The 23,939-nt window shown below is 39.8% G+C and overlaps 1 protein-coding gene across 1 annotated transcript in view; it reads left to right on the forward strand.

Moving 5' to 3' along the window:
- The window catches only part of ROR1 (receptor tyrosine kinase like orphan receptor 1), a 486,857-nt gene that overhangs the window by 450,973 nt on the left and 11,945 nt on the right, over positions 1–23,939 (forward strand). Inside the window, exon 8 of the mRNA XM_049879476.1 lies at positions 12,715–12,926. Within this exon, the coding sequence (XP_049735433.1) occupies positions 12,715–12,926 (212 nt within the window). The remainder of the gene's footprint in view (positions 1–12,714; positions 12,927–23,939) is intronic.

The following is a 23,939-nucleotide window of genomic DNA, read 5'->3' on the forward strand; positions in this document are numbered from 1 at the left end:
CGTTGTTCTGAGGCAAGGCTTCTCATCAACAGCTCACGCTCTAACAAAATCTTCATAGCATCCTACTTTATAGCACCTTTTAGAGCATTTGCTTTTTTCCCTCATTTCATCCTCATAAAATCCATGAAAGATAAACAAGGTAGAATTTCTGCCAAATTTATCATGTGAGAAAACGAAGGCCCAGAGAAGTAAAGGCTTGTCCAGGATCATCAGCGTGTTAATGAGAACCAGTCTCCAATTTCTGGGACCACTGCTCTTTGCTCTACATCAGTAGTTCTCAACCCAGGGAAATTTTGCCTCTCGTGGAACATTTGACAATGTCTGGAGACAGTCTGGTGGTCACAACGGATGAGGTGGGAGTAGATGCTATGGGCATCTAGTGGGTAGGGGTGAGGGATGCTGCCAAACACCCTACAATGCACAAAATGGTCCATGCAAATAATTATCCAGTCCCAAACGTCAACTGTGTTGGATTTGAGAAACCTTTTCTACACTATACAATCGTAGAATATAGAATAACAATAATATTAAACAGCAATTACCATTTATCGAGTGCTTACAGTGAGCCAAAAACTATGCTAAGAGTTTTTTTTATGCATTATTCCATGTAAAATAGTTTTATAACCTTTCGGATAGGGTTTTATTATACCCATTTTACAGACAAGAAAGAAAACTGAGACTTAGAGAGGTTAAGTGACTGGTCCAAGCTCATTGTGAATGAGAAGTGGACCAAGGACTCAAACCTATGATTTCTGTATGTACGTGAGTGTGTGTGTGTTTGTTTGAGTGTTGGTAGATAGATAGAGAGAGAGAGACAGATTGATAGATTGATAGCTGATAGGCAGGTAGGTAGATAGGTAGGTAGAAAGAGAGAGAGAAAGAAAGACAGATACAGGCATCCCAGGGTTACAAACAAGACCCGTTCCTTTAAGTTGAATTTGTAAGTTGGTAACAGGTGCGTATGGTTCTTTTTCAGCCTTTCTTTAGCACAAGAAACAACTCAAAGCCTTTTCAGTAATTTAGAAGCTGAAGGTAAGATGAAGAATTTGTTGTGAGTAGGGGTTGGTTTGTTTCAATAATAACAACCAATAACCCACTGCCATTGAGTCGATTCTGAAATTGTTTCAAAGTAAGGGCAAATTTACATAACTTTAAAGGGCAAGTACAAGTTGTCTATACGTCAGACACTGGTAACCCAGGGACTGCCAGTAGGTAGGTAGGTAGTAGGTAGATAGGTAGGGTAGGTGGGTGGGTGGGTGGATAGGTAGGTAGACAGGCAGACAGATAGATGCACAAAAGAAATAGATGGATATTAAGATTAACTTTTCATCTAAAAATGAGATGTCGTAAGTTAGTAGGGCAGATTTGAAACGAGTCTTTTTCTTTCTCCTTCCCAAATAGTATGGAGTCTCATGGGAATGTTTCTGCATTCTTTAATTAAGTCTAAGTTGAGGAGATTTCAAAATCTCTATGGGGTTTCTCATTTTCCCACTGATAACTTTTGTTTTAGTTTCAACTAAGTGAGGCTAAAAAAACGTATAGGCCTAATTAAATGCAGAATGTAAGCATTTGCTGTACTTTCTAGAATAAAGGCATTTGAGAATAGTCTGCCACGGATTGTTTTATCTGTGAACTTTCATTCTAGGACAGAAAATGAAATTAAACACAACCAAATATATGTGCTATGAATTCTGGGAGTTAGCTCTGCTAGGACTGTGTGGATGTGCCCAGGCAGTGCCTGGAGAGAGTGAAAGAAAAGGAAAAAAAAAACCTGAACTCTCATCCTCCCTGTCTTTTCTTTCACGTCCCAGGCATCTAAAGATTACCCAGAAACAGTGCCATCGAGTCGATTCTGACTCATAGTGACCCTATAGGACAGAATAGAACTGCCCCATAGAGTTTCCAAGGAGGGCCTGGCGGATTCGAACTGCCGACCCTTTGGTTAGCAGCCGTAGCACTTAACCACTATGCCACCAGGGTCTCCTTATCTAACGATTAGAATGGTTAATTGTTTATTCAGTTACTCAGTGAAATCAAAGTGTTGCGTTTCTACTGCTTCGAACTCTGTGAACAACCTAGATCAGTTCATGCTGTCATGTAGCTTATAATCGAGTGAATCAGACTACCATGATAGGTATTATGAGATAGTTTCCAAAATTTATGTGTGCTACTACGTGCTTTGTATGTCAATGATGGCTGCCGTTTGTTGTGTTAACTTCTTTACACCAGCATCTGCTCTAGGACTAGGTTGATGCTCAATAGAAATGTAAGTTAATTAATTTAATACTCACAGTAACTGCATGATAAAGATGTCATTACCATTTTACTGTTTTTACTACTAAAGTTAACATTCAAACTAAGTCCACAGGAGTCCAGAACAAGTCCCCTGCCCATCCTTTCACAACTGCTTAAAGAAAAATGCTAAAGAATTTCAGGAGAATAAACCAAAAAACCAAACCCACTGCCATCAAGTCGATTCCGACTCATAGTGACTCTATAGGACAGAGTAGAACTGCCCCATAGAGTTTCCAAGGAGTGCCTGGCGGATCTGAACTGCCAACCTCTTGGTTAACAGCTGTAGCACTTAACTACACCACCAGGGTTTCCTTCAGGAGGATAGACATTATTTTTCTCTTTCCTTTGATCTTTATGAGCTCTTTGGGTCTTTAGGGTGCTGTTGACTGGTTTTCTTATTTGCAGCTCCAGGAATGCAGGAATGGAGGCCACAGGCACAAAGATATGTAGCTGAGCAATCACAGGGTCCCCCACTTAGACTCAGCCCAGATATGAACTATTTTCCCCAGTAGCTGCATCCAGGCAAGAATAAATCGTGGTTCCCCTCATGGTGTTTACCCTTTTCCCATTAAGTTTCATCTCTCCTCCCTTCCTGGAAGCCCCAGGGCCCCAGCCTTCAGAGTTGACAGTCTTCTCTGAGATCCTGCCTGCAAACCTTCATTCATTACATTTTCACTTCTAGTCACTGTGGCCACCTTCCAAATCAAATACCATGGGTTGGGTGGGAAACTAGGTTAAAAAAGAAACATTTTCCCTATGTGCTCTTCAACTGGCATCTAGGCACACCTCCCAGGTTCACCGTTTCACTATAGCCCTTATCGTTGCTTTTGTAGGCAGCTCTTGAGCCAGAGCTGTGGGAAATGTCACTTTGGCCATTTTACTTTGGCTGTATTCCATCACACAACTTACATTCTTTCTCCCTCCCCCATTAATTCAGATCCTCTCTTTGTTTCTCTTGATCTTGGGGGGAGGAAGCAGAATCCTGATTGTATTGGTTTTTTTCATTGGCTGTTTATTTTACTCTAGATCAAGAACTGAGGGCATATTTTTTTCCTCTAGCCCAGCTAACAAGACTTATTCTCCTCTAAGTAAGAGTTTCTCTCTGTCGCAAACAACCAGAACTTCCAAGCAGCAGTATTGTTTTTACTCCTAATCCGGTTCCACAGAAGAATACTCATTGATAAGAAAAGCAGAGAACCATTTGGCTGCATTTCGAGGTTTCATACCTAACCTGTTGCTTTTAAGTCCTTGGCTTGCAACAATTTGCCAAAGGGCATGTTGCCCAGTTCTGTGCCTGAATAGCCTTGATTTGTCCCATAACCTTACAAACACCCGCCTTGGGCTCTGCTTTGTCACAAACCGTTTTCTACAACGTGGTGGTTTACAGTTCAGGGCAAGGCAGATGTTTTCCAGATTGTGAACGCTGCAGTTTTTAACTCACTCTGTCAGCAGCCTTCTCCCATATTTCATAGAAGACGTGTTGTAAGGCAATTTGTCTTTCAGCCATTTCTTCAAACCAAAATTGAACATTACAGTGAACTGGAAGGTAGGGAGGGGGTGAGGAGGAGGGAATAGAGCACTGCTTTGTATAGTTTGAAGCTTTCCGGAAGAGTTATTTTTATGCTACAGAGATTTTCAAGATGTACTTTAGTCTCCAGTCTTTGTAAATTTTCAACCAAGTAAAGAACAATGGTGACCAAAAACTTATAGCTAAGTCATGTTCCATAAACATTAAAAACATGAAGTACTTTTCTCCCAAAAGTTTTTTTTTTTTAATTGTCCCCAGAGTTAGGGAAAACCAAGAAGGAATGGTGCAGGACTGGGCTAGCAGCAGTGGGAGGCATTGCCATCTCTAGACCTGGAGAGCAATCAGTTACCTTAACCCACAGAATATAACTGAGGCTAAAGAGAGAGTTTCCAGTGCATGCTCTGGCCTTTGGCAGAGCACTGCGGCTACCTCTCCACATCCTGGCAGGGATGGAGCCAGGGGAACAAACGCATCAATTATACTCTCTTCCAGCCCTCTGTCTCCTGCCAATGCTTCCCATTGGCTAAACTTAACTGGGAGCCAGAGATCAAGGGAACCCATTGATATTGTCCATAGAGTTCAACCTAGGTATAGCACTGGGTAGATAAGGTCTAAGTCTGGATCTGGTGGGCTGAGGACACTGAGGGAAAACATCTATCTCTGGTTTTAAATTGATTCCTTCAATTTAAGTGAGTCAGTTGCAACTCATAGCGACCCCATGTACTACAGAAGGAAACAGTGCCCGGTCCTGTGCCATGCTCACAATTGTTATGCTTTAGTCCATTGTTGCAGCCACTGTGTCAATCCATCTCATTGGGGGTCTTCCTCTTTTTTGTTGATCCTATACTTTTATTTTTTTTATACTTTACAAAGCAAAACTTCAGTAGGGGCCTAAATAAGTTATGTGATCTCAGTTTATGAAATCATAGAACCTTGGAAGGAACCATAGAAATCATCCAGCATAACATGCCCAGCCTCTGTTTGACATTGCCCAAGACCTCCAGAGTCAGGGAAGTCTCTCCACCCCAGATGATTACGTGAAGACTCCCACTGTTCAAAAGCTCTGTCTTTTGAACTAATAACCCTATTAGGATACAGGTATTTGGTGAATTACAAATGCATTTAACAATGTTATTATCCAGCCCTCCATCTTGTCCATAAGCCAAAACTTCTATGTGAAATCTGATTTATTTTAAAATGTTGGCCAGTAATTCAAACTAAAAAAAAAAAAACAGAAAAACAAAGAATTAAAAACAAACAAAGACTAATAATGAACAAGTTCATGTACTGGATACAGTTTGCAACCTCTGGTATAATTTTTCATCCAAATTTGAAAACATCTGTCATCTACTTCATTAGATGTTCCCTTTAGCCTAAAGAACCTCTAGCTGCTTGTACCCATCCTCCTTTTCCTATGGATGTTTCTTGCTCTTTCAAAACCCTTCTTAAAAATGTGGGTCTTAGGATAGAAGATGCCTTCCAGGTGTTTTATAATCAGAGCAGGTAGAAGAGGACCATGATGTTCTTGGTCATTACCCAGCATTACCAGTGGAGGGTATTATGTTACTAAAAAAAAAAAAACCCTTATATGAAATTTTTTTGAGCCATTTCATCATTTTGTTGCTCAGCTGAACAGTCTTCAAGTCTCCACTAAAACTTAATGATCTTTTTTTGTTTGGTCATATCAGTAATTATTTAATAGATTTGGTTAATCATGGATATTTTCCAAGCAAAATCTTTAACCTAGCTGTAACTACATTTTAAAAATTTCAGCTGTTAATTTTGGGACCATGATTTTAGCCTGTTTTGTGTGATCCTTAAATTTTATTCCTATATTCAAACAATGAAGCACCTTTCCTAGATTCAGGCCATTTTCAAGTTTGATAAACATATCATCAAGCAATTGATGAAAATGTTGAATAGGCAAGTTTTTTCAAGCATAGCCCTCTACAATTTGATGTTGATTTCCTGATTACCGTTCTTAGGATAAAAGTATTTGGTGAATTACAAATCCATCTAACAATATCCATAAGGATATCCTGAGTCACTCGGTCAAATGTTTTGCTGATGTTTAAATAAGGTGTTTGGTCCGCCACTCCAAGATAATCATATCAAAAAAAAAAAATTTAATTTTATACAACTGACTGCATTTTGGGTCCCTGGTGGCAGAGTGGTTAAGCCCTCAGGGTTCTAACCAAAAGGTTGGCACTTTGAATTCACCAGCTGCTCCTTGGAAACCCTATGAGGCAGTTCTACTCCATCCTATAGGGTTGCAATGAGTCAGAATCACCTCGACAGCAGTGGGTTTGCTTTTTGGGTAGTTGCATTTTGAGATGGAAGGAATACACAGAGTCACTGTAACAAAAAGAATTGGTCTACGTTCAACTATTTCAGGAGGTAATATATGATCAAGAACCAATGGTACTGAAGGAAGAAGTCCAAGCTTCACTGAAGACACTGGCAAAAAAAAAAAAAGGCTCTAGGAATTGACAGAATACCAGTTGAAATATTCCAACAAATGGATGCTGTTTTGGACGTGCTCACTCATCTATGCCAAGAAATTTGGAAGTTGGCCGACCAACTGGAAAAGATCCATATTTATGCCTATTCCCAAGAAAGGTGATCCAACTGAATGTGGAAATTATCGAACAGTAAGTATCATTAATATCACATCCAAGTAAAATTTTGCTGAAAATCATTTAAAAACAGTTACAGTAGTATATTGACAAGAAAATGCCAAAAATTCAAACCAGATTCAAAAGAGGACATTGAAAAAGGGATATCATTGCTGATGTCAGATGGATCCTGGCTGAAAGCAGAGAATACTAGAAAGATGTTTACCTGTGTTTTATTGACTATGCAAAGGCATTTGACTATGTGGATCATAACAAACTATGGATAATATTGTGAAGAATGGGAATTCCAGAATAGTCAATTGTGTTCAAGAGGAACCTGTACATAGATCAACAGGCAGTTGTTCAAACAGAACAAGGGGATACTGTGTGGTTTAAAGTCAGGAAAAGTGTGTGTTAGGGTCATATCCTTTCACCTACCTATTCAACCTGTATGCTGAGAAAATAATCTGAGAAGCTGGACTATATAAAGAAGAATGGGACATCAGGATTGGAGGAAGACTCATTAACAACCTGCATTATGCAGATGACACAACCTTGCTTGCTGAAAGTGAAAAGGACTTGAAGCACTTACTGATGAAGATCAAAGGCCATAGCCTTCAGTATGGATTACACCTCAACATAAAAAAAAAACAAAAATCCTCACAACCGGACCAATGAGCAACATCATGATAAACGGAAATAAGATTGAAGTTGTCAAGGATTTCGTTTTACTTGGATCCACAATCAACAGCCATGGAAGCAGCAGTCAAGAAATCAAACAATGCATTGCATTGGGAAAATCTGCTGCAAGAGATGTCTTTAAAAGTGTTAAAAAGCAAAAATGTCACCTTGAAGACTAAGGTGCGCCTGACCCAAGCCATGGTGTTTTCAAATGCCTCATATGCATGCAAAACTGAGCAATGAATAAGGAAGACCGAAGAAGAATTGACGCCTTTGAATTACAGTGTTGGTGAAGAATATTGAATATACCATGCACTGCCAAAAGAACAAATCTATCTTGGAAGAAATACAGCCAGAATGCTCCTTAGAAGCAAGGATGGTGAGACCTCATCTCACATCCTTTGGACATGCTATCAAGAGGGACCAGTCCCTGGAGAAGGACGTTATCATGCTTGGTAAGTTAGAGGTTCAGTGAAAAAGAGGAAAACCCTCAAGGAGATGGACAGGGTGGTTGCAACAATGGGCTCAAGCATAACAATGATTGTGAGGATGGCACAGGACTGGGCAGTGTTTCATTCTGTTGTACATGATGTCACTATGAGTCGGAACCAGCTCGACAGCACCTAACAAGAATTGCACCTTAGCACTTGAAAGATTAGCCCAACTTTTTCCTTTTATAGAGGAGTAAAATGAGGACCTGGGGAACTCATGTGGATTCTAGTTAATACAATTTTTCTCAAATGCTCACAAGTAAGTTACTATACCTAACTTATTATCCAAAACTTAAACCCAAACCCATTGCCCTCAAGTTGATTCTGACTCAGAGCAACCCTGTAGGAAAGGATAAAACTGCCCCATAGGATGTCCAAGGACCAGCTAGTGGTTCAAACTGCTGACCTTTTGGTTAGCAACCAAGTTATTTAACCACTACACCACCAGGGCCCCTAACTTATAGTTAAGACATTTTCTTAATCGCTTAGTTACTGTATATGGCCTATATAGTGTCTTTTTAAGAATCCGTCTGAGAATACACAATGCAATAGGTCATGTACTTTGTACTTTGACCATCAAATCAGAGAGTGAATGCCTGGACTTGGCATGCCAACTGAAGGTCTAGTTACTACTCTCTCCTTGACTTCCAGGCTTAAGCTCACTTAAATATCACTGGCATAGGGCTCTATCTGCCACAGATCACTTATTTTGTAGTTTTCAAATAATAAATGGTAGTGATTCCTGTTTGTTTTCTTTTTTTTAATTTTCTGACAAGATTGTAGTTTAAACTTAGTTTCCTTTGAATTCTAAGGTTCTGCAGGATGTCTTCGCATCCTTGCCATTTTTTAATTTCTAAGGTTTTTCATTATTTTAACTCAGAATAATATCTCAAATGATGTTTCACTTTCTGAGAGAACCTCTTGAGTAAGGAATTATGTTTACCTTGCTTTAAGCCTCAGGATAAGAAAGGAGCATTTTCTCCATTATATTTAATTAGTAATCAAAGTATTGAATATCACTGTAAAAATAAAATAGGAATGTCAGATGTGGACTGTGATACTGAATTGTTGATTTTAAAAAGGAACTCAATCATGTGATCTAGACTAAATTGTTGGTTTAAAAAATCTCAACTATTTAACTTCACGTAACTAATATGTGCATTTAACTTTTAAACAGTTATTCCAAAGTATAAAAAATATCTTCACTATTCCAATTTTCAGACAGTTTTCTTTGCAATGCACTGGAGGCGTCCATTACCCCTTAAAGTGAAGAGTAAGAATAATGCCCATTGTTCTAAAGTTATTTTTTTTAATGCTATATGCTTTTAACAATGACGAAAAAGTCCACATACTATTTTAGAGACATTTTTATTAATAGTATCATTTAAAAGGCATGGAAAGATTGTTTAAAAAGCATGGGAACATTCCAGCCCTTCTAGCTTTGGCAAATCATTTATCCTTTCTCCGCCTCAATTTCTCTATGTGTAAAATCAAGATAATAACATCAAAGTATGGAGTTAGAATAAGAAATAAAAATGCTAGAACATAAAAAGGGCCTCCGCAAATGTTACTTTTCTGATTTACTTTAGTAAAGTTAGTTGTTTCATGGAATACTTTTATGTCAGATCTTTTGAGCCAGAAACTGAATTCCCTTCCAGCCAAATCCAGAGAGCTGTGTTGTGTAGGAAGCTCGGTGTGTCCGTAGACTTAAACAATAGGCCTGAATTTGTTTTCTATCACTTCCAACATAACCACATATTGTTCCGCTTGATCATTTCACTTGGCAAGAAGACATTGAGCCTGTCGTGCTCATTTGCATATCCTCAGTGTAATCAGAAGGAGCCAAGTTTGGCTGTGTTTAAAGGATTTAGCTTCTTGAAGTTAGTTCTTCTGCAGACCTACAAGGGGATTTGTCCCAGACCTCCCGTTTACAACAAAAGGCGTTTCTTGAATAATCTGATAGGGAATGAATACAGAATAGACTCCTTTGTTTGCCAGACAGGTGAGAACCCTGCTTTCTCCCGTTGCTAAAAATCTAGGCTGGAGAAATGACTAGCGTTACATTAGTACTAAATTAGCCTCATTCCTTTTGTAATCATTAACCTTACAATGATTCCACTGGAAATCCAAGAATAACAACAAAGATTTTTTTCCCCTCTAGGGTACTAAGAAATTTGAAAAGTTTTATGCTGTTAATAATAATGATAGTATCCAACTGTGTGCCGATTTTCAATTTTTCAAGGTTCTTTCAAGAATATTATCTCATTTGATTCTTACATAAACCAAATAAGATAGGTAACGCAGGTATTGTTCCTGTTGGATAAATGAGGAAGCCGAGGTTAGAGAGGTTGTTTCTTGCTTGAAGCTGTTTTGAATTTCCAGCCCAGTTTTTACATCTATCCTTGAATTCCCTCCAACTCTAAGGGAAAAGGGAATCGAATGAGTTACTGAGTTGTATCAGGTACTTCATTCATTCTTTACACGTCTATTAAGTAGGTATTATCATTCCCATTTTTACAGAGGAATTTGCTTGGAGAGACTAAGTACCTACTGAAGATTATATAGTAAGGACTAAGGCAGTATTTAGAAGTTTCTGACTCTAAAATGCACTTCCGTCATTTTAGTTTGTTGTCTGTATGTTGTATGTATATATGTGCTAGGTCCTGTGGTAGACACTCTTCCACACATGTGATTTCTTTTTATCTATCCACACACCCACAGACATGTGGACACGATCATAACTAAAGCACGTAAGACCCAGTTCCTAGCAATGATTAGAATGGCCCCCAGTTATACATTTATATTTTACACGTTGGGTTATACGTTTTCTTGTCACAGTGTGTGAAGTGGGAAGTTCAAAGGCAGCATATCTGCTAAAGCTTCAGTGTTATTCTCCACTTTTCAAATTCACCTCATTTTTCCTACCTCCATGAAATAGGAGGAACCTTACCATGAGAAAATAGGTGCAAAGCAACACCCATTCTCAAATTAAATCAAACCAGTTGCCGTCCTCAAGTCGATTGCAACTCATGGCAACCCCTTTTTGTGTTCTAGCATTATGCCTTCTTGTTTTAGCTCTCATACTATAAACAAGTATCCCTTTTGCAGACTACTTAGTAACAAATTTTTCATACACTTTTTGTTGGTAATTTCATTGTTTAAAATGGCCACCAAGCATAATGCTGAAGTTCTGTCTAGTGTTCTAAGCTCAAGAAGGCTGTGATGTGCCTTATAGAGAAAATATGCATGCTAGATAAGCTTCGTCAGGCATGAGTTATAGTGTTGTTGGCCATGAGTTCTGTTAATTAATCAATAATATCTATTAAATAAGTACCCTGGTGGTATAGTGGTTAAGCACTGTGGCTGCTAACCAAAAAGTTGGCAGTTTGAATCCACAAGCTGCTTCTTGGAAACCCTTTGAGGCAGTTCTGCTCTGTCCTATAGGGTCACTATGAGTCAGAATCAACTTGACAGCAATAGGTTTGGTTTGGTTTTTTAAACAGAAATACACATAAAACCAGGTTATATATTGATTGGTTGACAAAATTGTTGTGACCAGAAACTCGCAAGAACTTAACCCTGTATTTGTCCTAGGGGCAATGGCTCTGTGTTCACTGATTAGTGTTTACAGTGACCTTACAGACTATAAAAAAAACCCGCTGCCCTCGAGTTGATTCCGAGTCATAGCGACCCTATAGGACAGAGTAGAACTGCTCCACCAGGGTTTCCTTACAGACTATAACTACCACAAATAACAAGAATCAGCTGTATATTATATTCTAATTTACCAGCGCTAGAGAAGCTCACTATTTAAAGGAACTTTTTGGACCCTTTACCACTCTAGTCATATTTTATTGTAGCATTTACAGCAACGTGTTGTAATTATCTTTTCTCTGCCTTACCAGGCAATGAGCTCCTTAAAGGCAAAAGGCATATCTTATTTAATTTTATATTCTCAGTCCTTAGAATGGTACTTGGCACATATGTTCTGTTTATTGAACTAATGAACAAGTGAAAGGATGACTGTATGATGCATCACTAATTCTCTTGTAAAGACAATAACCATCTGTGAATTTTGTGTTTACCTGAATTTTCATAATTTGCATTTTCTTAAAGGAAACTGTTTGATGAGGTTATTGGTTGCCAGGGTATATCATTATGTGACCCCTCTCTTTAGTATCCCAAAATTCCTGTGTTACCAGTTAATTCATTAATGATACTATGCCCAATGTGTTGGATTTTAGTAGTCAGATTCAAACTGATAGAAGAAAAATATGCCTCATATCATATACATATTACATTCTTCTTCAAGCAGGTATATAAGATTGCAAAATGTAGTTCAAAGTGTTAGTACTCGTAACTATTGGCTTCATATGAAAGCATTTAAGAATAATTCTGGGGTTTCAAGAAAGTATCAAGTTATACAGTGCAGCTGTGCTAGAAGAAAATGCAGACACCTTTCAGAACAGACACTTCGCTTTTGTAGGTGAGAAAAAAACAAGGTCCAGAGAAGTAAATGATTTGCTGAAGGTCACACAGCTCATCAGAGACTGAACTCGCCCCCATATTCTCAGGCCAATGACTTTGCAGACACTGAGGCCAGAATTCTTTGTGACATCAGTTCTGGAAGATGCAGGACTGGCCCTGTACGTCCAGACTGGCCAAGACAAGGGCATGATTTCTGGAACACCACATTTTGCTAGTTGATCTGGGCTGATAGCCAATGGAAGAAGAGCCCCGTAGTCCGCATTAATGCTCTTGGATATATACAGTCCATTTACATGGGGTTTAACTTTTAAGGTGTTAGAGAAAGGCAAGTCTGCAGCATTTGGAGAGGCAACATCAGAGGGGGGCCCACACATATACAAAGTCTTCATAATGTCCCCTTGCAATTTTTAAACATTTGAACTTTAAACTTTTTAACTTCAATGAATTATGGTGAAGGTTTGATGGAAACAAATTTTAATAAGCCATGGATTCTTTTTTTCTCACAGTGGATTTTTGTGTATAGAAGAATTGGAGGTCATTTTAAAGCATGCAATGTAATGTTATACATGTTGTTTTAACAAGTATAACGCTTGCTCTGTTTTGTTTTTGCACCCAGATTCAAAGGATTCCAAGGAGAAGAATAAAATGGAAATCCTGTACATACTGGTGCCAAGTGTTGCTATTCCCCTGGCCATCGCTTTGCTCTTCTTTTTCATTTGTGTCTGCCGCAATAACCAGAAGTCATCGTCACCACCAGTCCAGAGACAACCCAAACACGTCAGAGGTCAAAACGTAGAGATGTCAATGCTGAATGCGTACAAACCCAAGGTAAAATTAACAATACAGAACTGCATTTATTCCATGACCTTGAAGTCAAAACAAAACATTATAACACTCCTAAACTTAAAAATCAAATGGTATAGCACTGGAGTTTTTTTTTTTTTTTTTGGCAAATGCACAGACTAACTATATATCTCTAACTTTGTCCAAGGCTATTTGAACTTACTTTCATCAGTATGTCCATTTCCATTGTGGCAGCCGTCTATATCAGCCCCATAAACCAAAAAACCAAACCCACTGCTGTCGAGTCGACTCCGACTCATAGAAATTCCATCAGGTTTCCAAGGCTGTAAATCTCTATGGAAACAGGCTGCCACATCCTTCTCCTGCAGACAGGAGTCAGAATTTCCAGGGAATGATGTTCCATACTCTTGCAACCAAACTGAGAGGGAAAGAGAGTGAGAAAAAGAGAGAGGAAACAGGCAAACAGAGAAAGAAAAAATTCAGCATTGCTTACTAACTTCACTGTAAAGAAATTCTTTTTATGCTTAAGCTAAATCCCTTTATGTTTGGGTTAAGTTTATTTTAAGAGAAATGCGTTCTTTCTCTTGTCCTTTCTACACTCTTTGCATGCTCTTTCATAACCTATCTCGCCCTCTCCTCTCTGCTAAATCAGCTCACTTCCTTTGAGCTTTTCCTCACCATCTCTCATCAGTTGGGTCTCTTGAGGTCCTAGCAAGGAACTGAGGGTCACTGGCCTCTACCTTCAATGCAGCACACACACTACATCTTTGAGCTGAAATATAACACAAGCTTTCTTTCAGGAAAGCCAATGCCTCAATTACAGTCCTCTCAGCAAAGATTTCATTTAATTAATTTAGGATTCTTGCATCCAAAAGCCTGTCCTTTCTTCTTGTTTGAATCTACCGACCACTGCTTGGAAACCCTATGGGGCAGTTCTACTCTGTCCCTGTAGGGTCGCTATTGATTTATAATCAACTCAACTGCAAGGAGTTTTAATCTTTACAGAAGCAGACTGCCACATCTTTCTCCTGTGGGGTAGCTGGTGTGTTCAAACCCCCTACCTTCCAGTCAGCAACCAAGCACTTAATCACTATACCACCAGGGCTCCTTAATATAATTGTAAGGGAAAAAAATGCCTTCCTACTCAAATTGACTAATCCTTTCACTTGATAAGTAGAGTGGCATAATTGGGATCAACACATAGCCCTCATTTTATTTTATTTTGCTTTGTTATTTAGATTTTTTAAAATTTATTTCAAAGGTCTTGAAAATACAAAAATTTTGCTATTGTAAAATCAGCTGTTGGTGAGGGTTTGGGATTTCTTAAATGCTAAAAATTACTTTTCAAATATTCTCTCTCAGCAAAACCACTCTGTCACCAAGTTTGAATTATTACAATAAAAAGCCACAAACCCAGAAGACCATAGACTTCACACAGTAGCTTGGGGGACGGGGTGGATATTACAGTTCATCACTTGGCATCCTAGCTTCTAGCTAGGTGATTAATATACGTTATTGCATTGTACATACATATTACATCCTTACAAAGCTATAAAGGAGTAAAAAACCCACTGCTGTCAAGTCGATTCCAACTCATAGCGACCCTATAGGACAGAGTGGAACAGCCCCATACGGTTTCCAGTGAGTACCTGGTGAATTCAAACTGCCAACCTTTTGGTTAGCAGCTGCAGCTCTTAACCACTATGCCACTAGGGTTTATTTCAGAAAATTTAGGTTTTGAGAAGTGAATTGCCCGGTTTTTTAAACACCAGTAACTGGTAGAGTCAGGTTTGAAGTTGGCTCTCCTTTAACACCTGAGCCTATGCTTCTCACTGGTACAGGCTAGAGGGTTCTCTAATGTCTGGCTGGTACCTGAAGGCTGTTCCAGGCTTTACCCAGGAATCCTGGTAGTCCTGTAAGTCACTTTTGACCATGAGTCCTTTCTCCAGGTAAAGCTGGGCCTGGGGAAAGAGATCCTTGTGGGGCTTTGTAGGGAAGAATCAAGGCCAAAAGTGGGAGGGCAGAACCTGGGAGCAAGGTGTTCCACTTCCCCAGTATGAGCCTGAGCCCTGGAAGTTCCAGGAAGGCCAGTTAATTGCTGATCAGTACATCCGTGCCAGGGTGGGGGTACCTAGGACAAGGACCAGTTCCCAGAAAGGACAAGGAAGGAAAAGATCCTGCCTCACTTGTCATCGGAATTGTCTGCTTGAGACTGAGCGGCCAAGACTTTAAAAAAAAAAAAAATTTTTTTTTTTTTTTTTTTTTTAAAGACTTTAGGGAGCCATTAAGAGTGGGCAGGGAGAGGAGAGAAAGCAGTGAGTGGTGCATTCTTCTCTCTGCCTGTGAATGCCTAGGGGCCTTGAAGACCATTCCCCTTCTTCCTGCTTTCTTAGAGCAAATTTGGTGATCTTTGTTTTTTTTTTTTAATTGTGATTTGGGCAAAAGTTTACAGCTCAAGTTAGTTTCTCATACAAAAATTTATACACATACTGTTTTGTGACATTAGTGGCAATCCCAATGTGACAACATACTCCCCCTTTCTACCCAGGCTCCTTGTATCCATTCAGCCAGTTCCTGTCCCTTCCTACCTTCTCATCCTGCCTCCAGACAGAGCCACCCATTTGGTCTCGTGTATCTGATTGAACTAAGAAGCACACTCCTCACATGTATTATTTTCTATTTTATAGTTCTGTCTAATCATTGTCTGAAGAGTGGACTTCGGGAATGGTTTCAGTTCTGGGTTAACAGAGCATCCAGAGACCATAGTTTTGGGGGTTCCTCCAGTCTCTGTCAGATCATTAAAAAACCAAAAACCAAACCTGTTCCCATCAAGTCAATTCCAACTCATAGCGACCCTTTCGGACAGAATAGAACTGCCCCATAGGGTTTCCAAGGAGCACCTGGTAGATTTGAACTGCCGACCTTTTGGTTAGCAGCTATAGCTGTTAACCACTACACCCCCAGGGTTTCCATCAGACCATTAAGTCTGGTCTTTTTACATGAATATGAGTTCTGCTCCACACTTTTCTCCCACTCGGGACTTGCTGTTGTGTTCCCTGTCAAGGCGGTCATTGGTGGTAGCCGGGCACCATCTAGTTCTTCTGGTCTCATGCTGGTAGAGTCTGGTTTATGTGGTTCTTTAGTCTCTTGAGCTAATATTTTCCTTGTGTCTTTGGTTTTTTTTCATTCTCCTTTGCTCCAAGTGGGATGGGACCAACTGATGCATCTTAGATGGCTGTTCGTAAGCTTTTAAGACCTGAGACACCAGTGGTAATCTTTGTTTTTGAAGGATGTCAAAAGCACATATACCAAACCACCGCCTAATGTTCTAGTTATAAAATTTACATTTTAATCATTTAAATATATATTTAATCATATAAAATGTATGCATTAATATAAATTTAGTCATTTAAAATGCACACATCCCTGAAGAAATTAATGAAAGGCTCTTAGTCATCCATTCCTAGGTGTGAATTAGCTTCTCTGACCCTGGAGGTTAGAATTAGAAGAGCCTTTCAGGTTGCAAAGGGAAAGTTGAAGTGCTGGACCTGGAACCCTGCCTCTTCCTTCAGTGTTCTTTGTCGTGCATTTGTTTCCCTCCTTTTCTTCATTATTTAGGAAATGCAAATGTACAAGAAACAGATACAATTGAGGATGGAAATCAGGCATTAGACTCTGACCTCCCTCCACCTTGCTTTTCCACAGCCAGGGGTGGCACCCTCCAGAAAAGAGCTGACACAAGGAAGGAAAGAGCTGACTCATGGGAGGAAAATGCAATGCAGCTTTCCTACCACCTTCCAGGCACAGATTATGATAAAACCCTTGGAGGGGGATAAAGAGTATCATCAAATAAAGCCCTCCAAAAACCAGCCTCTATAAATACTTAATCTGCTAATTACAAATTATTTTTAGATGCTCCTTACATAGATCTTAGGACACTTCAACTAAAGAATACAGTATTCACCTACTTTGAGTTATTATACATCTTTGAGAATGACAAGAATATGTATTTTTTAAAGTTCACACCTTTGGAGAGACAGTATAATGAACTTAAGGGCATGGACTCATGGGCTTGACTACCTGAGATTGCCCTAAGACCTTGGACAATGTCCTTGACCTCTCTGTGTCTCAGTTTCCTTCTATATAAAATGAGGATAATGGGAACACTGGCCCATTGAGTTGCTAGTGGATGAATCAACATGTGTAAAGCACTTAGAGGAGTAGTAAGTATTAGCCATATCAGCACCAGTCTTGAACAGACAACACTTTGAGAAATTCTTGTGTATACTAGACTACTAGAGAAGTCATAGCAGCAGCAATGGCAGTAGAAGAAAATAGAAGGGTTAATAATACTGTACATTCATGAAGTAATACCTAGTTGACCTTACAGCTACCTTTACATATCCTATGACTTCAAGCTCCTAGTGCAATAGTCATTGTTCCATGAGATTCTTTCTCCAGTCATTTATATTATCAAATGTTGAGAAGCCCTAGAAATGCCAGAGATCTAGGTGTGAGAGAGACCCAAATCAGTTCGGTTATAGCAGTCATGCTATGTAGCAGCCACCTACCTGGAGAGCTGGGCTTCTCACTGTTGTGGTAGAAACCATGGGAATAGTCATTTCCATTCAGAAAAATGATCTATTAGTTTTGTAGGTCAGGCTCAATCTCATTTTTAGTGGAGATTTGTTTTGCAACACATACTGTCCAAAAGGCATGTTGCCTTGAACTTATATAGTTTTTGAAATAAAGATCTCAGAGAGCTTTGTGGCATAAATAGAGAAAACTAGTACATATTGAGTAATACATATTGTCAAGAACTATCTCAGGAGCTTTTACATCCATTATTTCATTTAATCGTTATAGCTATTATTATCACTGCTGTACAGCCAAGGTAACTGAGACTCCAATAGATTAAGTAAAAAACCTGTTGCCATAGAGTTGATTCTGACTCATGGTGATCCCATGAGTGTCAGAGTAGAACTGTGCTCCACAGAGTTTTCAATGGCTACTTTTTTGGAAGTAGATCACCTCTCTTCCGAGGTAGCCTTTCTCTGGGTAGACTCAAACCTCAGGCCTTTCAGTTAGCAGCTGAGCTCATTAACCATTTGTACCACCCAGGGACTCCTAACATATTAAATAACTTGCCCAAAGTCAAAGAGCTAGTAATTGAAAGAGAGAAAATTTGAATATGAGATTTTCCAACTGTAAATAAAGCTCTCCCTGACCCTATAATAACCTTTTCAAAGAACAAACCAAACGTGATTCAGTTTGGTCAGTGTGTGCCTGATGAGTAACCACAGGTGGCATCCTGGCTTCTGACAAATGTCTGAGAGGCTAGTGCCTATAGAACAGTGGAAGCCTGAAAAATGTAGCCCCAATTCTGTGAGGGAAAGGTAAAATTTGGCCACAGCATTAATAGTACTCTGTCCTCTGTGGTCAAAGAGACAAATGTGAAAAATTGTGGGAGAAATGTTCCCAGAGATTTTGTGAAGTAAACATTGTTTTCATTGTTTCTGGATCATCTCTGAAGCGTGTTTCACAAAGTCTCCCCATGTCAAGATTTCTATAACACAGAGCTTAGAATTTATCCTTCAACAGCTCGCAAGCACTTTCTGAAGCAGAATGGAGGTAAGACTGGCTCAAGTATATCAGACTACGGAGGGAAAGGAAACAACAAAAACAAATGTTAACTTTTTTTTTTTTTCTTACTCTCTTTTAAGAGATTTGGCTCCAATCAAATTTGAGTTATTCAGTTGTTTGTTTTGGTTCTGAGTGCCTTTCCTGGAAAAAGCACAAAGGACTTTGTAGACCTTAAAGAAAATTCCTAAATGTAAACAGTCAATCCCTAAAACTGCTTCCAAAGGTCACTGACACATAAATATTACATGTACCTATAAAATCTAAAAGGAAGGAACACGCATAAGGGCGGGGGAGGGAAGAACGTCCTGAAAACACCCTACCAGAGTAAAATCAAAAGGATAGTTGGAGGCCAAGATCAGAAAGGAATGAAGGATGGAAGCTGGTCTTCCCCAGCCTTGTTCTTATTTCTTTTTGGCCAATTCAAAATTAAATACTCTAAGGTTCTTATTTATCCAAATGGATTTGTCCTTCAGGGCTTAAACTATCTGTTTCCATCTCTCTTCACTTGCTGAGCTGCTAAAATTCCCCTGAGTATTTGCATTACTGAAGAAGAGGCTTCTCTGGGAGATTAGAAACGTATACCCTTCGGGAGAGGACAACAACAGGCAGACTGGCTGACAGGACCTGGCCTGAGTCCCCAGAGAGGTGAATGGTGCAGTGGAAAGTAAAAACTTTTGATCAAGCCTAAGTTTCCTTTTAATCTCTCGAGAAAGGAAACTCCTTACCCTTTTGCATGTGGAGGCCCCCAAGAGAAGAACAAATTCTAAAAGGCTAGAGCTACCGCCCCTCCTGACATCCAGTGAACCACAGAGGCATCCTGAGGCAGAGCCGTGAACAGTCATGAGGTGGAGATGTTCTCCTTGGCTCCACCTCTAAGGGCCTGGTAACTCTGAGAAGCCATTTAGCCTTTCTGCATCTCAATTTCCTCAGCTGTCCGGGAAAGCAGTAGACTGTGTTTATGTAAAGTACTGTTTGTTTATTTTCCTTTTATTTCGCTCAGCAAAAGATTTCAAGCCATTCAATTGGGTTAGATAATCCCTTCTCTTTTCCATCTCTAAAATCCTCTGATGAGTACTCTGAAATACGATTTTTCTGTTGCATTACAAATTTACAATCTGAGTGGTTTGTTTTGCTTTTCTACCGTAGAAAAATGGCCCTCCTCAGATAAGCCTGGAAACCCTAATTTTTGTTCTCCCTGTTTCTTTTCCCTTTCCTCTTCTTTGCCCCCCTCCCCCTCCCTAGCCCCAACTGTCATGTGTCTGAAAAACAGCAGTCTTTCATCGTGCTTTGGCAAAGGAACAAAACTATGGAGTGTTCACCTCAGGGAACAGAAAGGGGGCAGAGCCATTCAGCCAGAGCCTCGTGGCGCCCTACCTGTTCTTCCCAGCATGGCTCACCTACCTGGGCAGGAGGCGTGCAGAAATGTAGCAGGTGGAGGCTTTGAGAATGAGGAGCAAGGAAGGGTAGAGGGAGCCCTGGGGGAAGGGAGCTGCAGCAAAGGAACCTCTTACAGCCCAAGGCTGAATAGCCCCTATGGGTCAAAGCCTGTGGCTCCTAACTGATAGGAGAAAAATGCTTTGGAGGAAAGCAGGATTTGCTTAGTTTTCTGAAGCTGGTGGCTATATCGTATTTCTCAATTTACCCTCATCTCTTGCCAGCTTCTCTGTTTCTTTAAAAAGAAAAAAAAAAAAATTTTTTTTTATGTGCAGGCAATTCATCTCTCCTTTTCCTTTCCAGCCATAGTACTTGCTGAGTGTACTGACACTTCATTGTATTCATAGAATATGATCTGGGTCTCTCCCCTTTGTCAGCAATGTGCTTCCATCTAAAAAGCCCTACTGGGGTCCGGTTACCCCTCTTAAACCACTGTCTTTACCAACTGTCACCACATTGGGTGTTAAAACATCCTCAGTAACTTTTCCACTCACTTCTTAAAGCCATTTTCTCCTAAGTCGTCTGAGCTTGCCATTCTATTGACATGACCTTCTTCGGAGTCACCATGATGTAATTTAATCTAGTGATCTTTTCCAAATCTTCATCCTCTTTAATTTCTCTGGAGCATTTGATATACTTAAGCAGAGCCTTGAAATACTTTTCCCCTTGGCGTTCCTCCTGTCTTCTTCCCCTGCTTCCTTCACTATTTCTTCTTTTTTTTTTTTTTTTTCAGTTCCCTAAATGGGAGTATCCTCTAGTGGTTGTCAGTCCTCTTTTCCTCTTTCTCTCTTATGCATTCATCCTCTGACATGGCTTTAGCTCTCACTTGAGTACAGTGATTCCCCAGCCTAGAAAGACCAATTTCAAGTTATAAAATTCTTTGTCCTGGCACCCAAGGCTCCGTACTGTCTTGGCCTACAGTATTTCTTAGTATATTCCTGGTAGGTAGTTTGATATACTTAAAAGAGCAGGGGTTTTAAGCCAGAAAGATACAATTATAAATCTAGGCTCTATTTTTTACCGGCCATGAGACTTAGGCAAGTTGCTTAACTAACTTCTCTGAGCCATTATGTCCTACCTATAACCTGTTGCTGTCAAGTTGATTCCATCTCATAGCAACCCTATAGGACAGAAGTGTAACTGCCTCATAGGGTTTCCAAGGAGTGGGTGGTGGGTTCAAACTGCCAATCTTTTTGTTCGCAGCTGAGCTCTTAACCACTGTGTCACCAGGGCTTAAAAGGGGATATTTTGACATTTAGAGACAATGTCCTGGTACTCAATAGTAGAAATTACTATTATTTTGATTACAGTAATGCTATGAACAACTAAAATCTTTTCATCAACCAACAAATGTGCAATGAGGAGGAAGTTAGAATAGGATCCAGCAGCCCACAGCATTAACCAGGGTGAGGATAGAGGCAAAGGAATCATACCAAAGTTTATATAGGTAGCTCTTTAGATGGCTCTGGGATTCCTTGTGCCCATTCATCTTAGCATAAATTCCCTTGCCCTGTACCTTGCTCACATCCTGGTGGAAAGGGTCAGATAGTACATAGCCTTACTTAGCTCAAACCTATGTCTATAGAAACAACTTCTGGGGAGAATGGAGTATTATAAATTGGTATATATATTATAAATGGGTATTATGAATGGGTGAAAATATTTCACATGTATTACCCCAAATTAATCTTTACAACAACCCTATGAACTGGGTACTAATTTGAGCCAGATTTTTGGGGTAAGCTTGGAGGTTAAGAGTTTTCTCAGTCACGTAGTTGGGAAATAGCATAGCAGAGCCAAAGCTCAAACCCAGGTCTGCCCAGGTCCAGAGCCCAAGTACTTCACCATTTCACTCTACTGCCTTAATTTTCACGATGACTGAAACATATAAGCCCAATTTATAAGCCTGTGGTGGCTCAAGCTGACATTAAAATTACTGGCATCTGTTATATCTATTTCCAGGCAGAACAGGACCTCTCCTATTGACATTAAAAAGTAACAACACCACAGAATCAACCCTGGACACCACCAAGCATTCAAACTAACTATCAGAAAACTACATTATAGAGAAAAGAATTGCTTCTGAAGTTAAATCACTTCCAGAGAAGTGCAGCTGAACTCTGAGCAAGTGTGGCAAAATATTGGTTGAAACTCCCTCTAGAATTTGATTGCATAAGCCAGAAGGCACTTCATACATTCTGCTTAGTCTTTGAAACTATCCATAACCCCAAAATAAAATAGCTGTGGCCTTTAAGCTTTTAAAATGTAATCATTTCTGTTTATGAGTGGAGTCAATTGTTTCATAATTCTAATACTGTTTACCTAAGAACCAGTGAAACACACAACAAAGCAAAACAGCTTTGGAGTCAGCAGATTGATGTCAACAGCCAAATCCAGACACTAGAAATCTCACACTCATACACTCTCCAGGGCACTGTGCTAAAAGGCTAAAAGGTTTTGTTCACTTATCCCAGCCTACAAAAGGGGATAGCAGAATATCAACCAGAGTACGGTCTAGCTCAGAGACAAGAGAGCTCTTACACCCTGAGCATTGGTGTGGAAGTACCTTTAAAGTCATGGAGCCCTTTGAGGCTCTAAAGAAAACTATGCCTCCTCTTTCCAGAAAAATGCACCAACTTTGGAGACATACTTGGATTTCAATCTTGGCACCATCTAAGCCTACTTAATAGCTGTGCTTCATTAGGCAAGCTACTAAATGCCTTATTTATAGATAAGGCATATAAAATGGGAGAATGACAGTATGAACCTCACAGGATTGTAATACCAATTAAAGAAGTTGATACATTAAGCACTTATCTCAGAGAGCAGACAAGGGGATGTGGCTTAATCATTATGAGAACAGGCCCTGGAGTCTGAGTTTAGCACCTACCTGCTGTGGGACCACTTAAATGACCTGTTACTCAGTTTTTCCATCTGTAAAATGGGGATAATAGTCATGGCTACTCATCTCATGGGGTTATTGTGAGGATAAAAGGAGTTCCTATGTGTAAAGTACTTACGGCCTAACGCATAAACACTCAGAAAATAATTGTAGCGATTATTATGATCCCAATGTCTGGCACAGGGCAAGTATTCAACACATGGTAGCTATTGTTAAATTCAGATTACAAACTCATTTAGATTAGGAGCTGTGTTCTTCTTTCTTCAGGATTCTCTCATGGTTTCTTATACACTATTTTGTATGTATACTGTTGGGTGTACAGTATATATAATATTGGTCGACTGACATGCAACCAGCTATTAAAATGTATCTTAAATAATTGGCTGTACATGAAAATAGAACGCAGTTAATGACATGGCCCAAGCTGTAGAGAGATTTATATTTTAAAACCTTGAATCTCAGCAGGACAGTAGCTGTGCAGACTATAAACTCAGTGAATGTCAGCCAGTGGTTCTTGAATTTTTCTCTAGCTGGCATTTCCAAAGCATCTCCTCAAGTAGAGTGCTATTTTCTCTGCCTGTGTAAGTCAGAATTGCTCAATCAGGCTCTTCAGACGCACTGTGGTTGCTTATTATGCAGGGAGCAGGGACCCAGATCATTAATTGTCTGATCCAGAAGGCCATATTAATTTATTCCAGTGTTTCTCACAGTGAGGTCTCCAGGCCAGAAGTATCTGCACCATCTAGGAGCTTGTCAGAAATGCAGAATCTCAGTCCTCACCACAGACCTACCGAATCAGAAACTCTGGGGGTGGGACCCAGCAATCTGTGTTTTAATAAGCCTTCCCAAGGGACTCTGATGCTCACTCTGATGTAGCCAGTGCTGATCAGTACTTGAGGGCTGGAGAGCAAGTGAGTCCCCAAGTAATACAGATCTCAGAAATGCCCCTGTAATTTCAATAGGGCCTGAATCTATGTCACCATTCCTGATAGGACTGAGAGCAGATGACTCTGGGTGGAACCCGCTCTTCTGCAAACACTTGTGCCCTGCTAGAATCT

This window comes from Elephas maximus, chromosome 3 (genome assembly GCF_024166365.1).
Source record: "Elephas maximus indicus isolate mEleMax1 chromosome 3, mEleMax1 primary haplotype, whole genome shotgun sequence".
In the NCBI taxonomy this organism is placed as follows: Eukaryota; Metazoa; Chordata; class Mammalia; order Proboscidea; family Elephantidae; genus Elephas; species Elephas maximus.